At 35.9% G+C, this 18,453-nt stretch overlaps 1 protein-coding gene across 6 annotated transcripts in view; it reads left to right on the top strand.

Annotated features, from left to right (window-relative positions):
* HECTD1 (HECT domain E3 ubiquitin protein ligase 1) overlaps positions 1-18,453 on the top strand; it is a 75,828-nt gene that overhangs the window by 43,985 nt on the left and 13,390 nt on the right. For 3 of the 6 annotated variants that reach the window (XM_025271334.3, XM_025271337.3, XM_006056604.4), the window contains exons 21-29: positions 266-405; positions 691-1,014; positions 1,955-2,121; positions 2,210-2,386; positions 5,374-6,210; positions 6,902-7,123; positions 12,646-12,779; positions 13,623-13,745; positions 17,454-17,610. In XM_025271334.3, coding sequence (XP_025127119.1) covers positions 266-405; positions 691-1,014; positions 1,955-2,121; positions 2,210-2,386; positions 5,374-6,210; positions 6,902-7,123; positions 12,646-12,779; positions 13,623-13,745; positions 17,454-17,610 — 2,281 coding nt within the window. The remainder of the gene's footprint in view (positions 1-265; positions 406-690; positions 1,015-1,954; positions 2,122-2,209; positions 2,387-5,373; positions 6,211-6,901; positions 7,124-12,645; positions 12,780-13,622; positions 13,746-17,453; positions 17,611-18,453) is intronic. The other 3 variants (XM_025271335.3, XM_025271336.3, XM_025271338.3) reach the window with 3 other exon arrangements.

An 18,453-nucleotide genomic window follows, 5' to 3' on the forward strand; every position in this document is an offset into this window, starting at 1 on the left:
ATACAGACTGATAAGAGAAAAATGTTTTTGTACAGTTATTGAGACTTTGTTTTACTCTGTCTGTTGAAATAATAGACTAAAGAAATACTCTGATATTAATAGTGGAGTGCTATGGTTAGGGAATTTTCTAGTTATTTTTCTTTTTCAAGTATTTTTTAATGAATATTGATTATTTTAAAAAATCACATTAAAGGGTTAGTTACGAAGTGGGCAGTGAACTTCAAAATATCATCATTAAGGTGTCTTCCATATTTTCTTTGGTTAGGTAGCAAAGCAGTGGTACGATTTTGACCGATCTTCATTTGTTTTTGTTCGAAAATTAAGAGAAGGCCAAAATTTTGTATTTCGACACCAGCATGATTTTGATGAAAATGGAATCATTTACTGGATTGGAACAAATGCCAAGTAAGTCACTCTGTTTAATGTAGATTGAAAATATTCACCTGGAAAAGAAATCTAGGTAGTAGAAACCACCCTGAATATTCTGTCGTTCTAGGAATTTCATCTTTTAGGTTAAATTTAAGACCATCCAAATTTTTCTCTTATGAAGAAAAGTTGCTTAAATTATTAAATATAGAATTTTTCTTAATATAATTTTATGTGGAAAAAAAGTAGTCTGAACAAATGCAGTTATTTTAAAAGTGTTAACTGTTAACACTGTTTAAGAGTATTTTCTTTGTTTTTTTGTAGAACTGCATATGAATGGGTTAATCCAGCTGCTTATGGACTTGTAGTAGTAACATCATCAGAAGGACGCAATCTACCTTATGGCCGCTTAGAAGACATACTGAGTCGTGACAATTCAGCTTTAAATTGTCATAGCAATGATGATAAGAATGCCTGGTTTGCCATAGATCTGGGTCTTTGGGTGATACCATCAGCATATACACTTCGTCATGCTCGTGGTTATGGAAGGTCTGCACTGAGAAATTGGGTTTTCCAGGTATCCAAAGATGGACAGAACTGGACTTCTTTGTATACCCATGTTGATGACTGCAGTCTCAATGAACCAGGGTTAGTTGAGGAGTCTTTGTAAATTGGAAAACTCAGTAAAGAGCTTTGTTTATTTTCATAACTGTATCCTTTTAGAGCTCTCTATTTTATGAGATACTGAAACAAGATTTTCTTGCTAAAAATACCACTTGATACTATAATTTAGGTGTTAAAACTTTGAAAAATGACTTTATGAAAGCCATCAAATTCTTTAAACTTTAGTAGAAGCTGAACTTATTTAAAAAGAAGTTGATACATAGCTGTATATATGTGTATATAGCACACTGATAAAAGCAAAAAAAAGAAGAATTAACTTTTTAACTAAACTACCCATTTATTCACACAATGTATGTGAAATGTTTGACAAATTAACAGTGACTATTGATTTGTCTTATTTTATGTATCTGTTTTCCTAAATTTTATATATTGATCATATGTATGTTTTTTTACAGGCAGAAAGTCAGCATTATGTTTCTAAAAAATTTAGTTCTAATACTGTTTAATTGTATATTGTGGCACATTTTGAGGAGTAGATAGAGTGTAGATTAAATTATTTTGTGTATTTGATGTATGGAGGGAGCTTCTTAACATGATTAATAGGTAATATTTTCAAGCTTTAAAGTTGCTGTTTTAATATCATTTAAAATTTTGCAAAAAATTAAATATCTTTTTTATCATAAAGAGATTTGTTACTCATAAAATTTTTTATTTCTTTGGATTTTATTAATTATAAATCTTTTAGAGTTATGAGTCAAATTAATCATATACATTTAACATTTCATTTTTCATTTTCTTAACTGCTATTTTTCTTCTTTGATTTCTTGAATTTTGTGTAACAAACTGTTGGCTGAACATGAAAGTTACTTTATTTTTCACATAATTTTCTATTATGTAAAAAATATCTTTGCTACCTTAAGCATATTTTTCATATATTATGTAATATTTTCCCTAAAATTCACAGGTCAACAGCCACCTGGCCTCTTGATCCACCGAAGGATGAGAAACAAGGGTGGCGACATGTGAGAATTAAACAGATGGGAAAGAATGCAAGTGGACAGACCCACTATCTCTCACTATCTGGATTTGAACTTTATGGCACTGTAAATGGAGTATGTGAAGATCAGCTAGGTAAAGAGAGAACAGTAGGTTTTTCTAACTTACTAAAACAATTGTAGAAGGTGACTTTGACTGTATTTCTCTAATTTCAACGTTATAGGAAAAGCAGCTAAGGAAGCAGAAGCTAATCTTAGACGACAGAGACGTCTAGTTCGCTCCCAGGTACTGAAGTACATGGTTCCAGGGGCTCGTGTGATCAGAGGCCTTGATTGGAAATGGCGTGATCAGGATGGCAGCCCACAGGGAGAAGGCACCGTCACAGGAGAACTGCATAATGGTGAGTAGGTGCTTAGCGTTTGTAATGTAGAAATCGAGTATTTACATCACAAAATATTTTTGTTTTGTTATTTTGAGGTAGTTTATAAATTGAATAAATGTTCCAGGAATAATAAGAAGAACCAATCTATTGGTTTTATGTTAAAATGGAAAAATCATTTACTTAGATAGTGGAAAAGTTTTTAATTCTTAGGTTTTGACTCAAAACTTACTGCTAATAATTTGAAGTAATTTTTATGAATAAGTTAGTATAAGGTGAATACCCTAAAAGACATATTTTTCTGCTCCTTTTGTATCTTTTTTTTTAGTTTATTATTCATAAGTTTCCATTGATCTAAATTTCTTATGCTTTTCTTTATCTTGTTAGCCTCACAAGAATCAGGCAAAAATTTTTTGTTCAATTATAAGTCATATAGAAGAAAAAGCATTAATGTTTTTAAGTTAAACATTTTTCAGTAAAGTACAGAACAAAAATTGTAGCATTTTCATTTATTAGTTAATTATATTTCAAAATGTTTCTCAGTCTACCAGTTTTTCTTTGGGATATTAAACTTTCGTGTTCCGTAAGCAATATTTTTTAAAATCCAGTTCATTTTAACTTTTGATTCTGTAGATTTTAAGGAAGTTCATACCCACTTTATGCTATTAACTCCCAGAAGGAACTATAGTGGCTAGATTTTTTTCTTATAACCTAAAAGGCTCATTTATTAGTGGATAATTTGCCTAACCAGTGGTGGGTCTTATGAATTTTGCCTACCATTTAAAAAATAAAATGTTCATATTGTCAGTTTACACCAAAAGATAATAAAATTGACAATGCTTAAGAGAATGACTAACACTTGATATCTTAACTGTGATAAAAGCATCTGTTTACTTAAACTCTTTTTGCTTTAAAAAAAAAAAACATTTAAAATTCTACATTTTACTACATTTAAAATGTAGTAAATTCTACATTTACTAAATTTTACTACATTTAAAATTCTGTCCCTGAAATTACATTACAAAATGCATTTCTGTTTAGTTGTACCCTAATTTCAGATTATCATCATAGCAGGTTTATAGTGAATGAGCATGTATGCAGCTGCCAAAATTCATAAAAAATAATAATACTTGAATAATAATAGTTCAATTCAGAAATTTCCAATGTTCTTGTTTTTGCGCATCTCAATGATACTTAGTTAATAGTCTATTTCCCCTAAAATGTTTGACTTTTAAATGTGTGGCCATTTAGGGATATATAAGCACTGTGTGTTTTTCTTGGTTTGGAGTCAAGTGAAGCAACTATATAGGAAAATTGGAATCTTAATTTCAGAATTTAGCATACAAGAAAGGCTTATTTTTGCTTATCTGACAAATGCAGAAAGCCATACCTTAAAACCGTTACGTCATAGAGAATTCTTAGCTTTCAAATACTTAAGCTAACCATTTTTATTAATGTCTAGTTGTTACTCTTTTTATCTAAAGAGGACTTCAGAGTTTTGTAAATATCCACTTTTGGATATGTACCCTTTCTGAGTTCCTGTCAGTGAGCAGTTTAAACACTGATGAGAGTGTTTAAATTATTCTGAAGCATAATTGAATGGTTTACATTTATTAGTTATTTTTCTACGCTCTTCCCTTTCTAAGAACATTTGTGTTTGTAGGAATATCCATTTTTTAATTTATCACACAAATATGAGTGCCTATTATGTAAAGGTACTCTATTAGACTTCAGATACGCAGTGGTCAACAAAAAAGTACGATCCCATGCTTTCTGGTAAAACAGATAAAACATACAGTTACAGATTTTGACATGTGCTATGAAATAAGTTATCAGTATATTTTGGGACCAGTTAATATGATACAAATGTAATTTTAATTCGGGATTGAGGTATGCTTTTGAACTTTTCCTTTTCTCACACTTTTCCATGTTGCAGAAGAGATAGTTAAAAGGATTGAGGCAATTGAAATCTCATCTAAACTAGATTATGTAGATTTGGGGCAGTCAGTTTCCTCTCAAACAACTTGTATGCAGATAATCCCCACAGGTAATTTAATATTACTTAAACCCCTCTAAGTTTCATTGTAAACATGTATGAACTTGGCATGTGTGTGTGCATGTATGCCTGAGAGAGTGTGTGTGTGTAAAGTACTTTTAAAGTTTTTAAAGACTATTTTTATGTGCTTTTTTCCCCCTGAAGTAATTAGCTTATAACATGAAAATGAGATTGTAAAATTTATACTAATTTTATTTCTAATAGGCAATTTATTTTGTTTTTGGAAATTATTTACCATTTTTAAAAAAGAAGTATTTTTTTCCAAGTATAAGTAAATATAGGTTTAATATTATGCTCACTAGTCCTTTTCATGTTGTTAGCTTTATCATATAGGTTCTATCTAATAAAAGAGCTTAGCATACTTTTAAAATTTTGGTTTTAGAATTTTGTGCTTATTCAGATTTATTAATTTTAATCATAAGAGAACCAAGTAACCACTGAACTTTGAGAACACAACCGAAATGCTAACTTAGTGTTATTTGAGCTAGTGGCCTAGAATTTCTACAGTGATAAATGAATATTTTGTCCGTCAATTATAGGATTTAGCCCAAACTTAGAAATTAATGGTTAAGCCAGCACTTTTTCTATAAACATTTGACCACATGATCATATTTAGCAACTAAAAAAGCTTTTACTTAGATTTCATGTATACTTGCTGAAGTTGCAATAGTTTACCATTTTTATCCGTCTTTTTTACGATTTTTAACGGTTCTTCCCCTTGAAAGATACTCCAGTAGTTATAAACGTGACCCTTATGTTGTTTTTAAATATTAACAAACAGTTCAGAAATAAGAGAAACAGAAGGATTCAATTTTAGTTGGCAGACCTTAGATGACTAGAAATTCAGAGAAGTACAGCGCTGATGAAAAGCTGATCCCATATTGTGGAGCTACTGTCTGACACGCTCCTATCTGCTTTCTGCTGGGTCTCACAAACTCCTGTCCCTTTCCAGGCTGGATTGATGTCACCTGGGATGCTGGTGGCTCAAACTCTTACCGTATGGGCGCAGAAGGAAAATTTGACCTCAAGCTTGCACCAGGGTACGACCCTGATACAGTGGCATCACCCAAACCTGTTTCATCCACTGTTTCAGGCACAACGCAATCATGGAGCAGCTTGGTGAAAAACAACTGTCCAGACAAGACATCTGCTGCTGCAGGCTCCTCAAGTAGAAAAGGAAGCAGCAGTTCTGTGTGTAGCGTGGCCAGTAGCAGCGACATCAGCTTGGGTTCGACCAAAACGGAACGGAGATCAGAAATTGTAATGGAACACAGTATAGTTTCAGGAGCTGATGTCCATGAACCAATTGTTGTTCTTTCATCTGCTGAAAACGTCCCTCAAACAGAAGTAGGGTCATCTTCCAGTGCAAGTACCAGCACCTTAACAGCGGAAACGGGAAGTGAAAATGCTGAAAGAAAGTTAGGCCCTGATAGTTCTGCTCGTACTCCTGGGGAGTCTAGTGCAATATCCATGGGAATTGTTAGTGTTAGTTCTCCTGATGTTAGTTCAGTATCTGAGTTAACTAATAAAGAAGCAGCTTCACAACGGCCCCTTAGCTCTTCAGCAAGTAACAGACTGTCAGTGAGTTCTTTGTTGGCTGCCGGGGCCCCTATGAGCTCTAGTGCAAGTGTACCTAACCTGTCCTCAAGAGAAACATCTAGCTTGGAGAGTTTTGTAAGGAGAGTGGCAAACATAGCACGGACTAATGCCACCAACAACATGAATCTAAGCCGAAGCAGCAGTGATAACAACACTAATACTTTGGGGAGGAATGTGATGAGCACAGCAAGTAAGTGAGCTTTTCCTTATAGAACCCATTGCTTTTTCCACTCTGAGGGATGCAAAGTAGGATTTGTTTAGTGGGTTCTGGCTCTAGTCTTTAACCAGATCATTAAACCCTGTTATATACAACTGTGTCACGTTTAGCACTTCAGGAATATAAGGTTAAGTTCTGTAGAATTGTGACATTTTAAGAATTCTGATCAGGACCTGATAAAGAACCTCTTATTCTAATTCTGAAGAATAAAATAACACATTTATGTTTTTCACTCCTCTGATTGTTAATTACAAGAGGAAATAGATGGCTATTAACTATCATCAGAGTCAGTTGAAATCGGAGCGTAATACTGGCATAACTTTTACTTAGGTCCTGAATTGATACTAGCTTATGAAAGTTTTAAATTCTATTTAAAGCTACCAATGGGTCAAAGTAATTCCCTTGGAAAATACCATTGGGAGTAATTTCAGTGCCTGCTTCACTTACTTTAAAAGCTAGGCTTAACATTCTAAAAAATAATAATACTATAAAAACAAGAACTTCTAGTTGGATTTCAGTTGGGTTCCCAAAGTTGTTGCTTTTCAGCCTTTTAATAATCAGTGTTTCATGACCGCATTCTTTTTTCTAAATATACAATGTAGTTTTTCTAAGGTTTACACAATCCTCCCCTTTTTGTACTAATTCGCTTCGTTTTTATCCTTAGCTTCTCCTCTTATGGGTGCTCAGAGTTTCCCTAATTTGACCACACCCGGTACTACATCGACAGTGACTATGTCAACATCCAGTGTTACTAGCAGCAGCAATGTAGCTACAGCAACAACAGTTTTATCAGTTGGTCAGTCTTTAAGTAATACTTTAACCACCAGCCTCACATCAACCTCCAGTGAGAGTGACACAGGTCAGGAAGCAGAATATTCCTTATATGGTAAGTTACAGTATAAAATATTGATATTTATATGGTGATGTTTTTATCACATTTTTCTCCTGGGGTGTTTTAAATTTTCGATTAGAAAAGGATGAGTCTCTCTTATAAATATGGCAGCTTTATATGTGATAAAAAAACTCAAAGTGATATGAAGAACTGTTAAATTATCTGGTTGTAAATAGACATCTAGGAACTTCTGTGTGTCATCCTTTTCTTGGCTTTTTGTCACTAGTGAAGTTTTATTAGAAGAACCGTAATAATTTGACATCTTTATAAGAAAAGAAGTGTGATAGATTAATGAGCTTTGTAAATTGATAATTGTCTGTACATTGTAATGTAAGAGGAAAAATACTCCTGTGTGTCTTGTGTACTTTCAGTACCCTGCTCACAGACAGCTTCACTTCTGCACCTCTGACCACCAATTGTGTGTAAAGCTCTCCCACAATTCTGACATTACCTGCTTACCTGGAGATCGTATTAGATCCCACAGCTTAAAGTCTCAGATCTCCAACATGCCCACCCCTCACCTTTGCCCCTTTAGTCACTAATCACAAATCTAGATTGTTACCTGTGCTTCTCACTGACTGGCTGTAAACTGGAAGTTTCCACAACTCCCTCTTTGGGTTAGATTAATTTGCTGGAGTGGCTCACAGGGCTCAGAAAAACATTTTATGTACTGGGTTACTGATTTTTTATAAAAAGGATATATAGGGGATACTCTGGTAGTCCAATGGTTAGGACTCTATGCTACCACTGCCAGGGGGCCAGGGTTTCATCCCTGGATTGAGAACAAGATCCCATAAGATGCTTGATCCGGCCAAAAAAAGAAGAGAATATATAACTCAGGAACAGGCAGATGGAAGAGATGCACAGGGTAAAGCCCGGGAGGTCCCAAGCACAGGACCTGGCATCCCCATGGAATTCAGGAGCCATCCTGGCCTGTCATTGTGTTCATGTCTACCAGCCTGGAAGCTTTCTGAACCCCCAGCCTTTCAGGGCTTTTATTTTTTGGAGACTTCATGATTTAAGCACCAGTGATTAAATTACCAGCCATTGGTGGTATGGCCACCAGTCTCCAGCTCCTCTCCCTGGAGGTCTAAGGGACGAGATGAAAGTTCTAGTCCTCTGATTGTGGTTGGTTCCACTAACAACCAGCCCCATCCTTCAATTACCTAAGGGCTTTCTAAAAGTCTCCTCATTAAAACAACTCGAGTTATAAATAACAAACGACATCTCTGTTGCTCTTAGGAAATACCAAGAGTTTAAGAAAACTCGGTGTATTGAACAGAGATGACCAAATTTTATTATAAACCACTGTATCACAACAGTTATCAAAGTCTTCTGGAAATTATTATTTATTTAGGTGACATTTGAAATATTCAGATGAATTAGTTCTTGCTTAGGTTTTATAGTTACATTGTTGAATGTAACTGTGGTATGTAGTCAGTGATTCAATTAAAATGTTTCTAATTAGAACCGTAAAATTTTTTATAGAAGGGAAATATTGAAACAAATAAAAATCATCTAGTCCCTACCATTGTTGTCATTTGATACATATCATTTGATATATCTGTTCTTTAAGAAAAAAGGAACTCTATCCTTTCTGGACAGCTCTTTTCACTGAGTACACTGTAAAAATATTTTAATATAGTTCAGTGAGTTTCTACAACATAGAATGGCTGCCAGATATTCCTCTGTTTGACTGTATGATCATTATTTAATATTAATTGGATATTTAAGTTACAGTTTTTCATTACCATCAGCATTGTTACGAGTGAGCATCCTTTGTATTTTTGTGTATTTTTCTTAGGGTAAATTCCTAAAGGAGTAATAGTTGAATTTCCTTCCAAAAAGGCTGTATTCCCATCATTATTGTTTTAGAATACCCTTTATCACAATCCTTGATCACCTGTTCTTTTTTCAAAATTACTTTTGTTAATTTCAAATATAAAAAGTTTATATGAAGATATATTTTAAGTACTATCTTGTGTATGCATCATTTTAATATGTTTTCATTTTTTTGAGAATATGGTCTCTCGTATTCCAAGCTACCAACTGGATCTGATGATCTGTGATTTTAGGAAAAGCATTATATTTCTGTTTCCACTTTATATGTTAAATAAGTATGTAGTAAAATGACGATAATACACCAAAGTATCGTAAATTCACCAGATAAGCATTTCTACTTTGGTTTTCCTCCTGGAGGCCTTCTGCTTCTCCCTATTACTATGTTAACTTTAAGTTTTAGTTCTGTTAATAAATCATGTGAAGGTTAAGAAAGTTGTAGGTATACTAATGGGAAAGAATATTGAGGAGTCAGGGCTACTGCTGCTGCTGCTGCTAAGTCGCTTCAGTCGTGTCCAACTCTGTGTGACACCATAGACGGCAGCCCACCAGGCTCCCCCGTCCCTGGGATTCTCCAGGGAAGAACACTGGAGAGGGTTGCCATTTCCTTCTCCAATGCATGAAAGTGAAAAGTGAAAGTCAAGTCGCTCAGTCGTGTCTGACCCTTAGCGACCCCATGGACTGCAGCCCACCAGGCTCCTCCGTCCATGGGAGTTTCCAGGCAAGAGTACTGGAGTAGGGTGCCATTGCCTTCTCCGCAGGGCTACTGACTGCCTTTTAAAAATTATTCTTTGGTGATTAAAATTTCCTTTTCTGCATTTCTAAAACTGGAGGACTCGTTGACAGTGCTGTTGTATGAAGGATCAGAGTAACATCTGCATTATAAAATAATTTCTATATATACAAACTTTCACTGTGTTATGTTTTGAGGGACATGATTTGATTGTGTGATATAATCAAATGTGTGAAATAAGGAGCTTTTTAAAATATATATATTATCCTTGTAAAGTGAAAATGTTAGTCGCTTAGTTTTGTTAGCCTCTTTGCGACCCTATGGACTGTAGCCTGCCAGGCTCCTCTGTCCATGGAATTCTCTAGGCAAGAATACTGGAGTTGGTAGCCATTCCCTTCTTCAGGGGATCATCCCAACCCAGGGATCACTCATGTCTCCTACATTGCAGGCAGATTCTTTACCATCTGAGCCACCAGGGAAGCCTTATATAATATCCTTATACTAGGATAAAAAAGGGAAGATGAGTAAAACCACTGACTTCAGTGAATTGTAACACATGAAAAATGGAATTTATATACCTACATATTTTTTCCTTTAAGAAATAAACCTAAAAATGGAATTTATTTTGTGTACTGCCACATAATATTCGTGAGAACCATTACCTAAAATGCAGGATGGCACTTTACATGTTTGTTGTTTAGTCACTAAGTTGTGTCTGACTCTTTTGCCACTTCCATGGACTGTAGCCTGCCAAGCTCCTCTGTCCATGGGAATTCCTAGCCTAGAATACTAGAGTGGGTTGCCATTTCCTTCCCCAAGGGATCTTTCTGACCCAGGAGTTGAATCCGTGTCTCCTGCATTGCAGGCGGATTCTTTTACTGCTGCGCCAAAAGGTTAGGGGTAATATATTTCATCAAATTTAAGATGCTATTAATTATAAGATTATTTTATGTCATTAAGGAAAAAATGTTGCCAATTTAGCTGTGAATATTCTGAGGTCATTATGTGTCGTATAAGCAATGGCAAGTTATAGTAAAAGGCATTGAATTTTTAGTCTTCTATAATTATTAGACATAAAAAACTGTATTTGGTTCAGGAACCTTTAAATGCAAGTTCCTACTAAATAATTACAAATTGTTTTTTGGATATTTTTTTGTAATGTATATACTGCCTTCTTATCCATAGAAGTTTTTTTTTTTTTTTTTAAATTCCAGATCCAATAAAAAACTCCTGTTTTAGTCCCATTATTCCTCTTTTTATTTTCAGTTCCTATGGAGAACAGCTTCTCAACACCTTCATTATGTAGGGCAGTGTAAATTTGACCTAATCTTCACTGAAGGATGGAGGGGAGAGAGCCTAACAAGGAGGCAGACAAAAGGGATTAAAGTTTACTTTTTATGTGCTAGGTAATTTGGATGATATATAAAGCTGTACCTAACATCATTCCATAGTAAATAGGCATTATCTTTAAGTAGTCATTATCATTAAGCAGTCTCTCCAGTCACATAGATAAATTCAATTCTTTCTGATCATTCTGTTCTTTTCCCTTTCACAGTGTGTGTATATATATATATATATATTTTTTTTTTTTTTAATATTTGTTTTTATTTATTTGGCTGCATAGAGTCTTAGTTCGGAGAAGGCAATGGCACCCCGCTCCAGTACTTTTGCCTGGAAAATCCCATGGACGGAGGAGCCTGGTAGGCTGCAGTCCATGGGGTCGCTAAGAATCGGACACGACTGAGCAACTTCACTTTCACTTTTCACTTTCATGCATTGGAGAAGGAAATGGCAACCCACTCCAGTGTTCTTCCCTGGAGAATCCCAGGGACGGGGGAGCCTGGTGGGCTGCCGTCTCTGGGGTCACAGAGTCAGACACGACTGAAGTGACTTAGCAGCAGCAGAGTCTTGGTTGTGGCATGTGGGAATTAATTCCCTGACCAGGGAACAAACCCAGCCCCCCTGTATCTTGAGCACAGAGTTTTAGCCACTGGACCACCAGGGAATTCCCACACAGTTTATATATTTGTTTACTTTTTAAATGTCTGTCTCCCCTGTAAGCTCCATGGGGGTTCATACCATGTCTATCTTGTTTACAACTATGTATCAGTTCAGTTCAGTCACTCAGTCGTGTCCGACTGTTTGCGACCCCATGAATCACAGCACGCCAGGCCTCCCTGTCCATCACCAACTTCCGGAATTCACTAAAACTCATGTCCATCGAGTCGGTGATGCCTTCCAGCCATCTCATCCTCTGTCGTCCCCTTCTCCTCCTGCCCCCAATCCCTCCCAGCATTAGGGTCTTTTCCAATGAGTCAACTCTTCGCATGAGGAGGCCAAAGTATTGGAGTTTCAGCTTTAGCATCAGTCCTTCTAATGAACACCCAGGACTGGTTTCCATTAGGATGGACTGGTTGGATCTCCTTGCAGTCCAAGGGACTCTCAAGAGTCTTCTCCAACACCACAGTTCAAAAGCATCAATTCTTCAGCGCTTAGCTTTTTTCACAGCCTATACCTAGTGCCTAATGCAATTCTTGGCACATAGTAGGCACTCAAACAGATACGTGTTGACACAGCTAATGATTCCAAAGTGTTCTCTTTCCACCATTGTGTTTCCACTGACTTATACAGAGAAATGTGATAGGGCTGGTTTTATTTTTTAACATATCCCATATTGTTGACCTTTTTGAAAAATGATTTTGTGGATACGGATTTAGTTTATTACCATCCTTTATCCCATGTTGTTTTCTGCCATGCTTGGGACTGTTTCCTGCTGTTACTCATCCTTTGTGTGTGGTGGCAGAAGAAGAGTGGCATCACTAAATGTGGCCTTTATACCTGAACCTTTGAATTTTACCTGTGTATTATAAAAGAGATTCACCAAGGTACTCTGGTATGCTTTGTTACTTGTGTTAAGAGGAAGATTGTTGGTTTTGTTTTCTAGATTTCCTTGATAGCTGCCGTGCCAGTACTCTGTTAGCTGAGCTAGATGACGATGAGGACTTGCCAGAGCCAGACGAGGAAGATGATGAAAATGAAGATGACAATCAGGAGGACCAAGAATACGAGGAGGTTATGGTAGAGAGAGAGTCACCCATTTTCTTAACTAAGATAGGTTGTTGATAATTGAAATGAAGAAAAGAAAAGCAACATTCTAGTCAAACTTTGAAGCAAGAAAACAGAGCACCAGTGTGAAAGATGTGCTGATGTTTTTACAGGTTTAAAAATGTGAAGAACTGCAGTAATCCTAAATAATACAATTTTCAGGACTTCCCCTGGCAATTCAGCGGTTAAGATAGGGGACCCAGGGTTGATCCCTGGTTGGAGAACTAAGATCCTACATGCCATGTGGCATGGACAAAAAAAAAAGCTATACTTAGAATTTTCTGGTATCTACTGTTTTGCACACAGTATCTGTATTATCTCATGAGTCTTTACACAGACCTATGAGATAGAGACATAGAATACATAATTTGCTCAAATTAATCAGAGTTAAGTAGGAAGTAGGACCCAAGCTTAGGCAGTATGATCCAGAACCCATAGTGTTTGTTAACTATGATTGTCTTAAAATTGAACTTTTGCTTGAAAATGCCTTTTATTTTAGCTTCATGTATAATTTTAATTTCCTTTTATAAAATGTTAGACGATTAAAAGCATTTTTTCCTAAGTTGGGTTTTAGTGGGTAGAGAACTTCCAAGAAATGTTTTTGTATACCTTTCTTGGAAAATACATAGAGCATGGGCACGTTTCTTCTGAATGTTAGTATATGATGTATGATGAATTTAAAACTTTTCTATAAATGGCTAATGAAATTTTCTAATGACAGTTTTGATAACATAGATTTATAGTTCAGGTCAAGGCTGAAGAGGGATATATATGAGTCACATAATTAGACACGTCTCTTTCCATTTTCTGTATTAGATTCTGAGACGTCCGTCCCTACAGCGCCGAGCTGGCTCCCGCTCTGATGTAACACACCATGCTGTCACCTCACAGCTACCACAGGTCCCAGCTGGAGCGGGGAGCCGACCTATTGGGGAGCAGGTAATATCTTCATGTCTGCCTTCCTACAGTGGAGTTTTTTCCTTCCACAGTAAAGCACTGACTGAAATGTCTAGGAAAATCTACAGAGGGGGCAGGGTGAGGCCAGGAAGCAACCAGAGTTAACAAAAGCATACTTGCCCAACTACTTGGGTTCTATATACCAGGTAGAGTCCATGATTGCTCTCCCATAATGCAGACAGGGTTTTTTTTTACTTGGAACACCCTCTTTGACCTTTTTGTGGTATGTGGTAAACATATATTAAAATCAGTTCAGTTACTCAGTCATGTCCGACTCTTTGCAGCCTCATGGACTGCAGCACGCCAGGCCTCCCTGTCCATCAACAACTCCTGGAGTTTACTCAAACTCATGTCCATTGAGTTGGTGATGCCATCCAACCATCTCATCCTTTGTCGTCCCCTTCTTCTCTTGCCTTCAATCTTTCCTAGCATCAGTGTCTTTTCAGATGAGTCAGCTCTTCGCATCATGTTGCCAAGGTATTGGAGTTTCAGCTTCAGCATCAGTCCTTCCAATGAACATTCAGAACTGATTTCCTTTCGGATGGACTGGTTGGCTCTCCTTGCAGTCCAAGGGACTCTCAGGAGTCTTCTCCAACACCACAGTTCAAAGCATCAATTCTCTGGTGCTCAGCTTTCTTTATAGTCCAACTCTCACACTGGAAAAATCATAGCCTTGACTAGATGGACCTTCGTTGGCAAAGTAATATCTCTGCTTTTTAATATGCTGTCTAGGCTGGTCATAACTTTCCTTCCAAGGAGTAAGCGTCTTTTAATTTCATGGCTGCAGTCACCATCTGCAGTGATTTTGGAGCCCCCAAAAATAAAGTCTGCCTCTGTTTCCACTGTTTCTCCATCTATTTGCCATGAAGTGATGGGACTGGATGCCATGATCTTAGTTTTCTGAATGTTGAGCTTTCAGCCAATTTTTTCACTCTCCTCTTTCACTTTCATCAAGAGGCTCTTCAGTTCTTCTTCACTTTTTGCCATAAGGGTGGGGTCATCTGCATATCTGAGGTTACTGATATTTCTCCCAGCAATTTTGATTCCAGCCGGTGGTTCATCCAGCCCAGAGTTTCTCATGATGTACTCTGCATATAAGCGAAATAAGCAGGGTGACAATATACAGCCTTGACGTACTCCTTTTCCTATTTGGAACCAGTCTGTTGTTCCATGTCCAGTTCTAACTGTTGCTTCCTGACCTGCATACAGATTTCTCAGGAGGTAGGTCAGGTGGTCTGGTATTCCCATCTCTTGAAGGATTTTCCAAAGTTTATTGTGATCCACATAGTCCAAGGCTTTGGCATAGTCAATAAAGCAGAAATAGATGTTTTTCTGGAATTCTCCTGCTTTTTCGATGATCCAGCAGATGTTGGCAATTTGATCTCTGGTTCCTCTGCCCTTTCTAAAACCAGCTTGAACATCTGGAAGTTCACGGTTCACGTATCATTGAAACCTGGCTTGGAGAATTTTGAGCATTTGCTAGCATGTGAGATGAGTGCAACTGTGTGGTAGTTTGAGCACTCTTTGGCATTGCCTTTCTCTGGGATTGGAATGACAACTGACCTTTTCCAGTCCTGTGGTCACTGCTGAGTTTTCCAAATTTGCTGGCATATTGAGTGCAGCACTTTCACAGCATCATCTTTCAGGATTTGGAATAGCTCAACTGGAATTCCATCACTTCCACTAGCTTTGTTCGTAGTGATGCTTCCTAAGGCCCACTTGACTTCACATTCCAGGATGTCTGGTTCTAGGTGAGTGATCGCACCATCTTGATTATCTGAGTCGTGAAGATCTTTTTTGTATAGTTCTTCTGTGTATTCTTGCCACCTCTTCTTAATATCTTCTACTTCTGTTCGGTCAATAGCATTTCTGTCCTTTATTGAGCCCATCTTTGCATGAAATGTTCCCTTGATATCTCTAATTTTCTTGAAGAGATCTCTAGTCTTTCCCATTCTGTTAGCCTTTGCACTGCTTCATTCTGTACTCCAAGGCCAAATTTGCCTGTTACTCCAGGTGTTTCTTGACTTTCTACTTTTGCAATCCAGTCCCCTATAATGAAAAGGACATCTTTTTTTGGTTTTAATTCTAGAAGGTCTTGTAGGTCTTCATAGCACTGTTCAACTTCAGCTTCTTCAGCATTACTGGTCTGGGCATAGACTTGGATTACCGTGATATTGAATGGTTTGCCTTGGAAAAAAACCAAGATCATTCTGTCATTTTTGAGACCGCATCCAAGTACTGCATTTTGGACTCTTGTTGACTGTGATACTTCATTTCTTCTAAGGGATTCTTGCCCACAGTAGTGGATATAATGGTCATTTGTGTTAAATTCACCCATTCCAGTCCATTTTAGTTCGCTGATTCCTAAAATGTTGACGTTCACTCTTGCCATTTCCTATTTGATCACTTCCAATTTGCCTTGATTCATGGACCTAACATTCCAGGTTCCTATGCAATATTGCTCTTTACAGCATGGTTAATAGCTATTTTCTAAGATTTGTAGTTTTCACAGTATAGGAATAGAAGTATTAGCCTATTAGCTAACATTTATTTATCTTTAATTATGTGCTAGATACTGCTTATGTATATTAACTAATTCAATGCATTCAACAACCCTTTTAAGTTATTATTAGTCTCAGTTTTCAGATGAAGTAATTACTAAAGATCACACATAGAAGTTTTAGATCCCAGATAAAACTGGTTTCAGACTGATCAAATGTCAGTTTGATCTCCTGTAATGGTTCATCTCAATTAAGTGTTATGAGGGGGCTAAATGTGTACATGTAAGTATTTACATAATTATTTTTTAAAAATTATTATATCAGACATTTATAATATTTATAATTCATTGAATTTTTTGTTGATAAAATTAATAAAAGCGAAGAAGAGGAGAAAAATGTTCCTTAAAAAAACTTTTATTACGGAATTTTTTAAACATGCTAGAAGTAGAAAGTAGAAGTAGAAAGAAATATTGCAGTGATTCCCCAGGAACTCATCATTTGACAAATCAACACTTTGTAGAACTTGTTTGAACTATTTGCCCCAAAGTAATTTAAATCAGCTTCAAGCGCTGTATCTGTTTTGTATGTAATTTAGTTTACACTTTTTTTTAAAAGCGTATTTAGAAATAATTATATGTTCACAATGAGTTGCAGAGACTGAAAAGTCTTGTGTGCCTTTTGTCAGTTTCTTCCAGTGGTTACATCTTACATAATTGACCCAGTGTGTGTGTATGGTTCTTTATCATTTTATCACATATGTAAATTTGTGCAACCACCAGTAAAGGTGCTTTTTTTTTTTTTTTAAAGAAAATATTCATGTGTACTTTATTGTCAAAAGTGTTAATAAGGTCTGATTTACAAAAGTGTAAGGCTTCTTATGATTTCATTTGTCTTTTCCTGTATTTTTGAGAACTTTAAAGAAGCTGTTAGATACAATTCGTAAAACCTCTGTTTATAAACATTTTCTCCAAAACCTACTTACTTTTGATAAATCATTAAGAAATGTGTATATATCTATACATGTTTGTGTTGGTTCATTTTGTGCTTAAGAAATATGGCTGAATAAGACTATAAAATACCTATAGAGAGAAGTACTCAACATATACCTTATTTTATAGATAGCATACCATTGTTGCAATAATGAAGAGTTTTATAATGTTTATCTGTACATGGAATTTTATCTTTATAGGAAGAGGAAGAGTATGAAACCAAGGGGGGCCGCCGGAGAACATGGGACGATGATTATGTGCTCAAGCGGCAGTTTTCAGCTTTGGTTCCTGCTTTTGATCCTAGACCTGGTCGAACTAATGTCCAGCAGACAACTGATCTAGAAATTCCACCCCCAGGTATAAGATATTTTATCTTTTGTGATTTAATTTTAATAGATTCCAGATTAAGTAGTTAAGTACTATATAGTTTAAACAGTTAAAATACTACTTGTATATGCAGATTATAAATAATAGGTTTCAGGAAAAACTATATATCAGACACAAATCCTTAAAAAATACAGCTTTTTTTTTTTGAAAGGAACAAAATACAGTATTTTATTTTTTCAATTTTTATTGGAGTATAATTGCTTTTCACTGCTGTGTTAGTTTCTGCTGTACAGCAAAGTGAATCAGCTACACATATACATATATCCTCTCTTTTTTGGATTTCCTTCCCATTTGGAGCACCACATAGCACTGATTATTTTTTATTGAAGTATAGTTGCTTTACAATGTTGTGTTATTTTCTGTTGTATAGGAAAGTGATTCAGTTATACATATATGTACTCTTTTTCATATTTTTTGCATTATGGCTAATTACAGAATGTTGAATATAGTTCCCTGTGCTATACAGTAGGATTTTGTTTATTTTATATATAGTAGTTTATATTTGCTCATCCCAATTTCCTAATTTATCCCTCCCCCACTGCCTTTCCTATTTAATAATTATAAATTTGTTTTCTGTATCTATGAATCTGTTTCTGTTTCATAAATAAGTTCATTTGTATCATATTTTAGGTTACACATTTAAGTGATACCATATGGTATTTGTCTTTCTCGGACTTACTTCACTTATTTGTCTTTCTCTAACATACTTAGTATGTTCATATCTAGGTTCATCCATGTTGCTGTGAATGGCGTTATTTAATTCTTTTTTATTGATAATAAATTACCAATATTAATAAATATTTTATAAATATA

The sequence above is a fragment of the Bubalus bubalis genome, chromosome 20 (assembly GCF_019923935.1).
Source record: "Bubalus bubalis isolate 160015118507 breed Murrah chromosome 20, NDDB_SH_1, whole genome shotgun sequence".
NCBI lineage: Eukaryota > Metazoa > Chordata > Mammalia > Artiodactyla > Bovidae > Bubalus > Bubalus bubalis.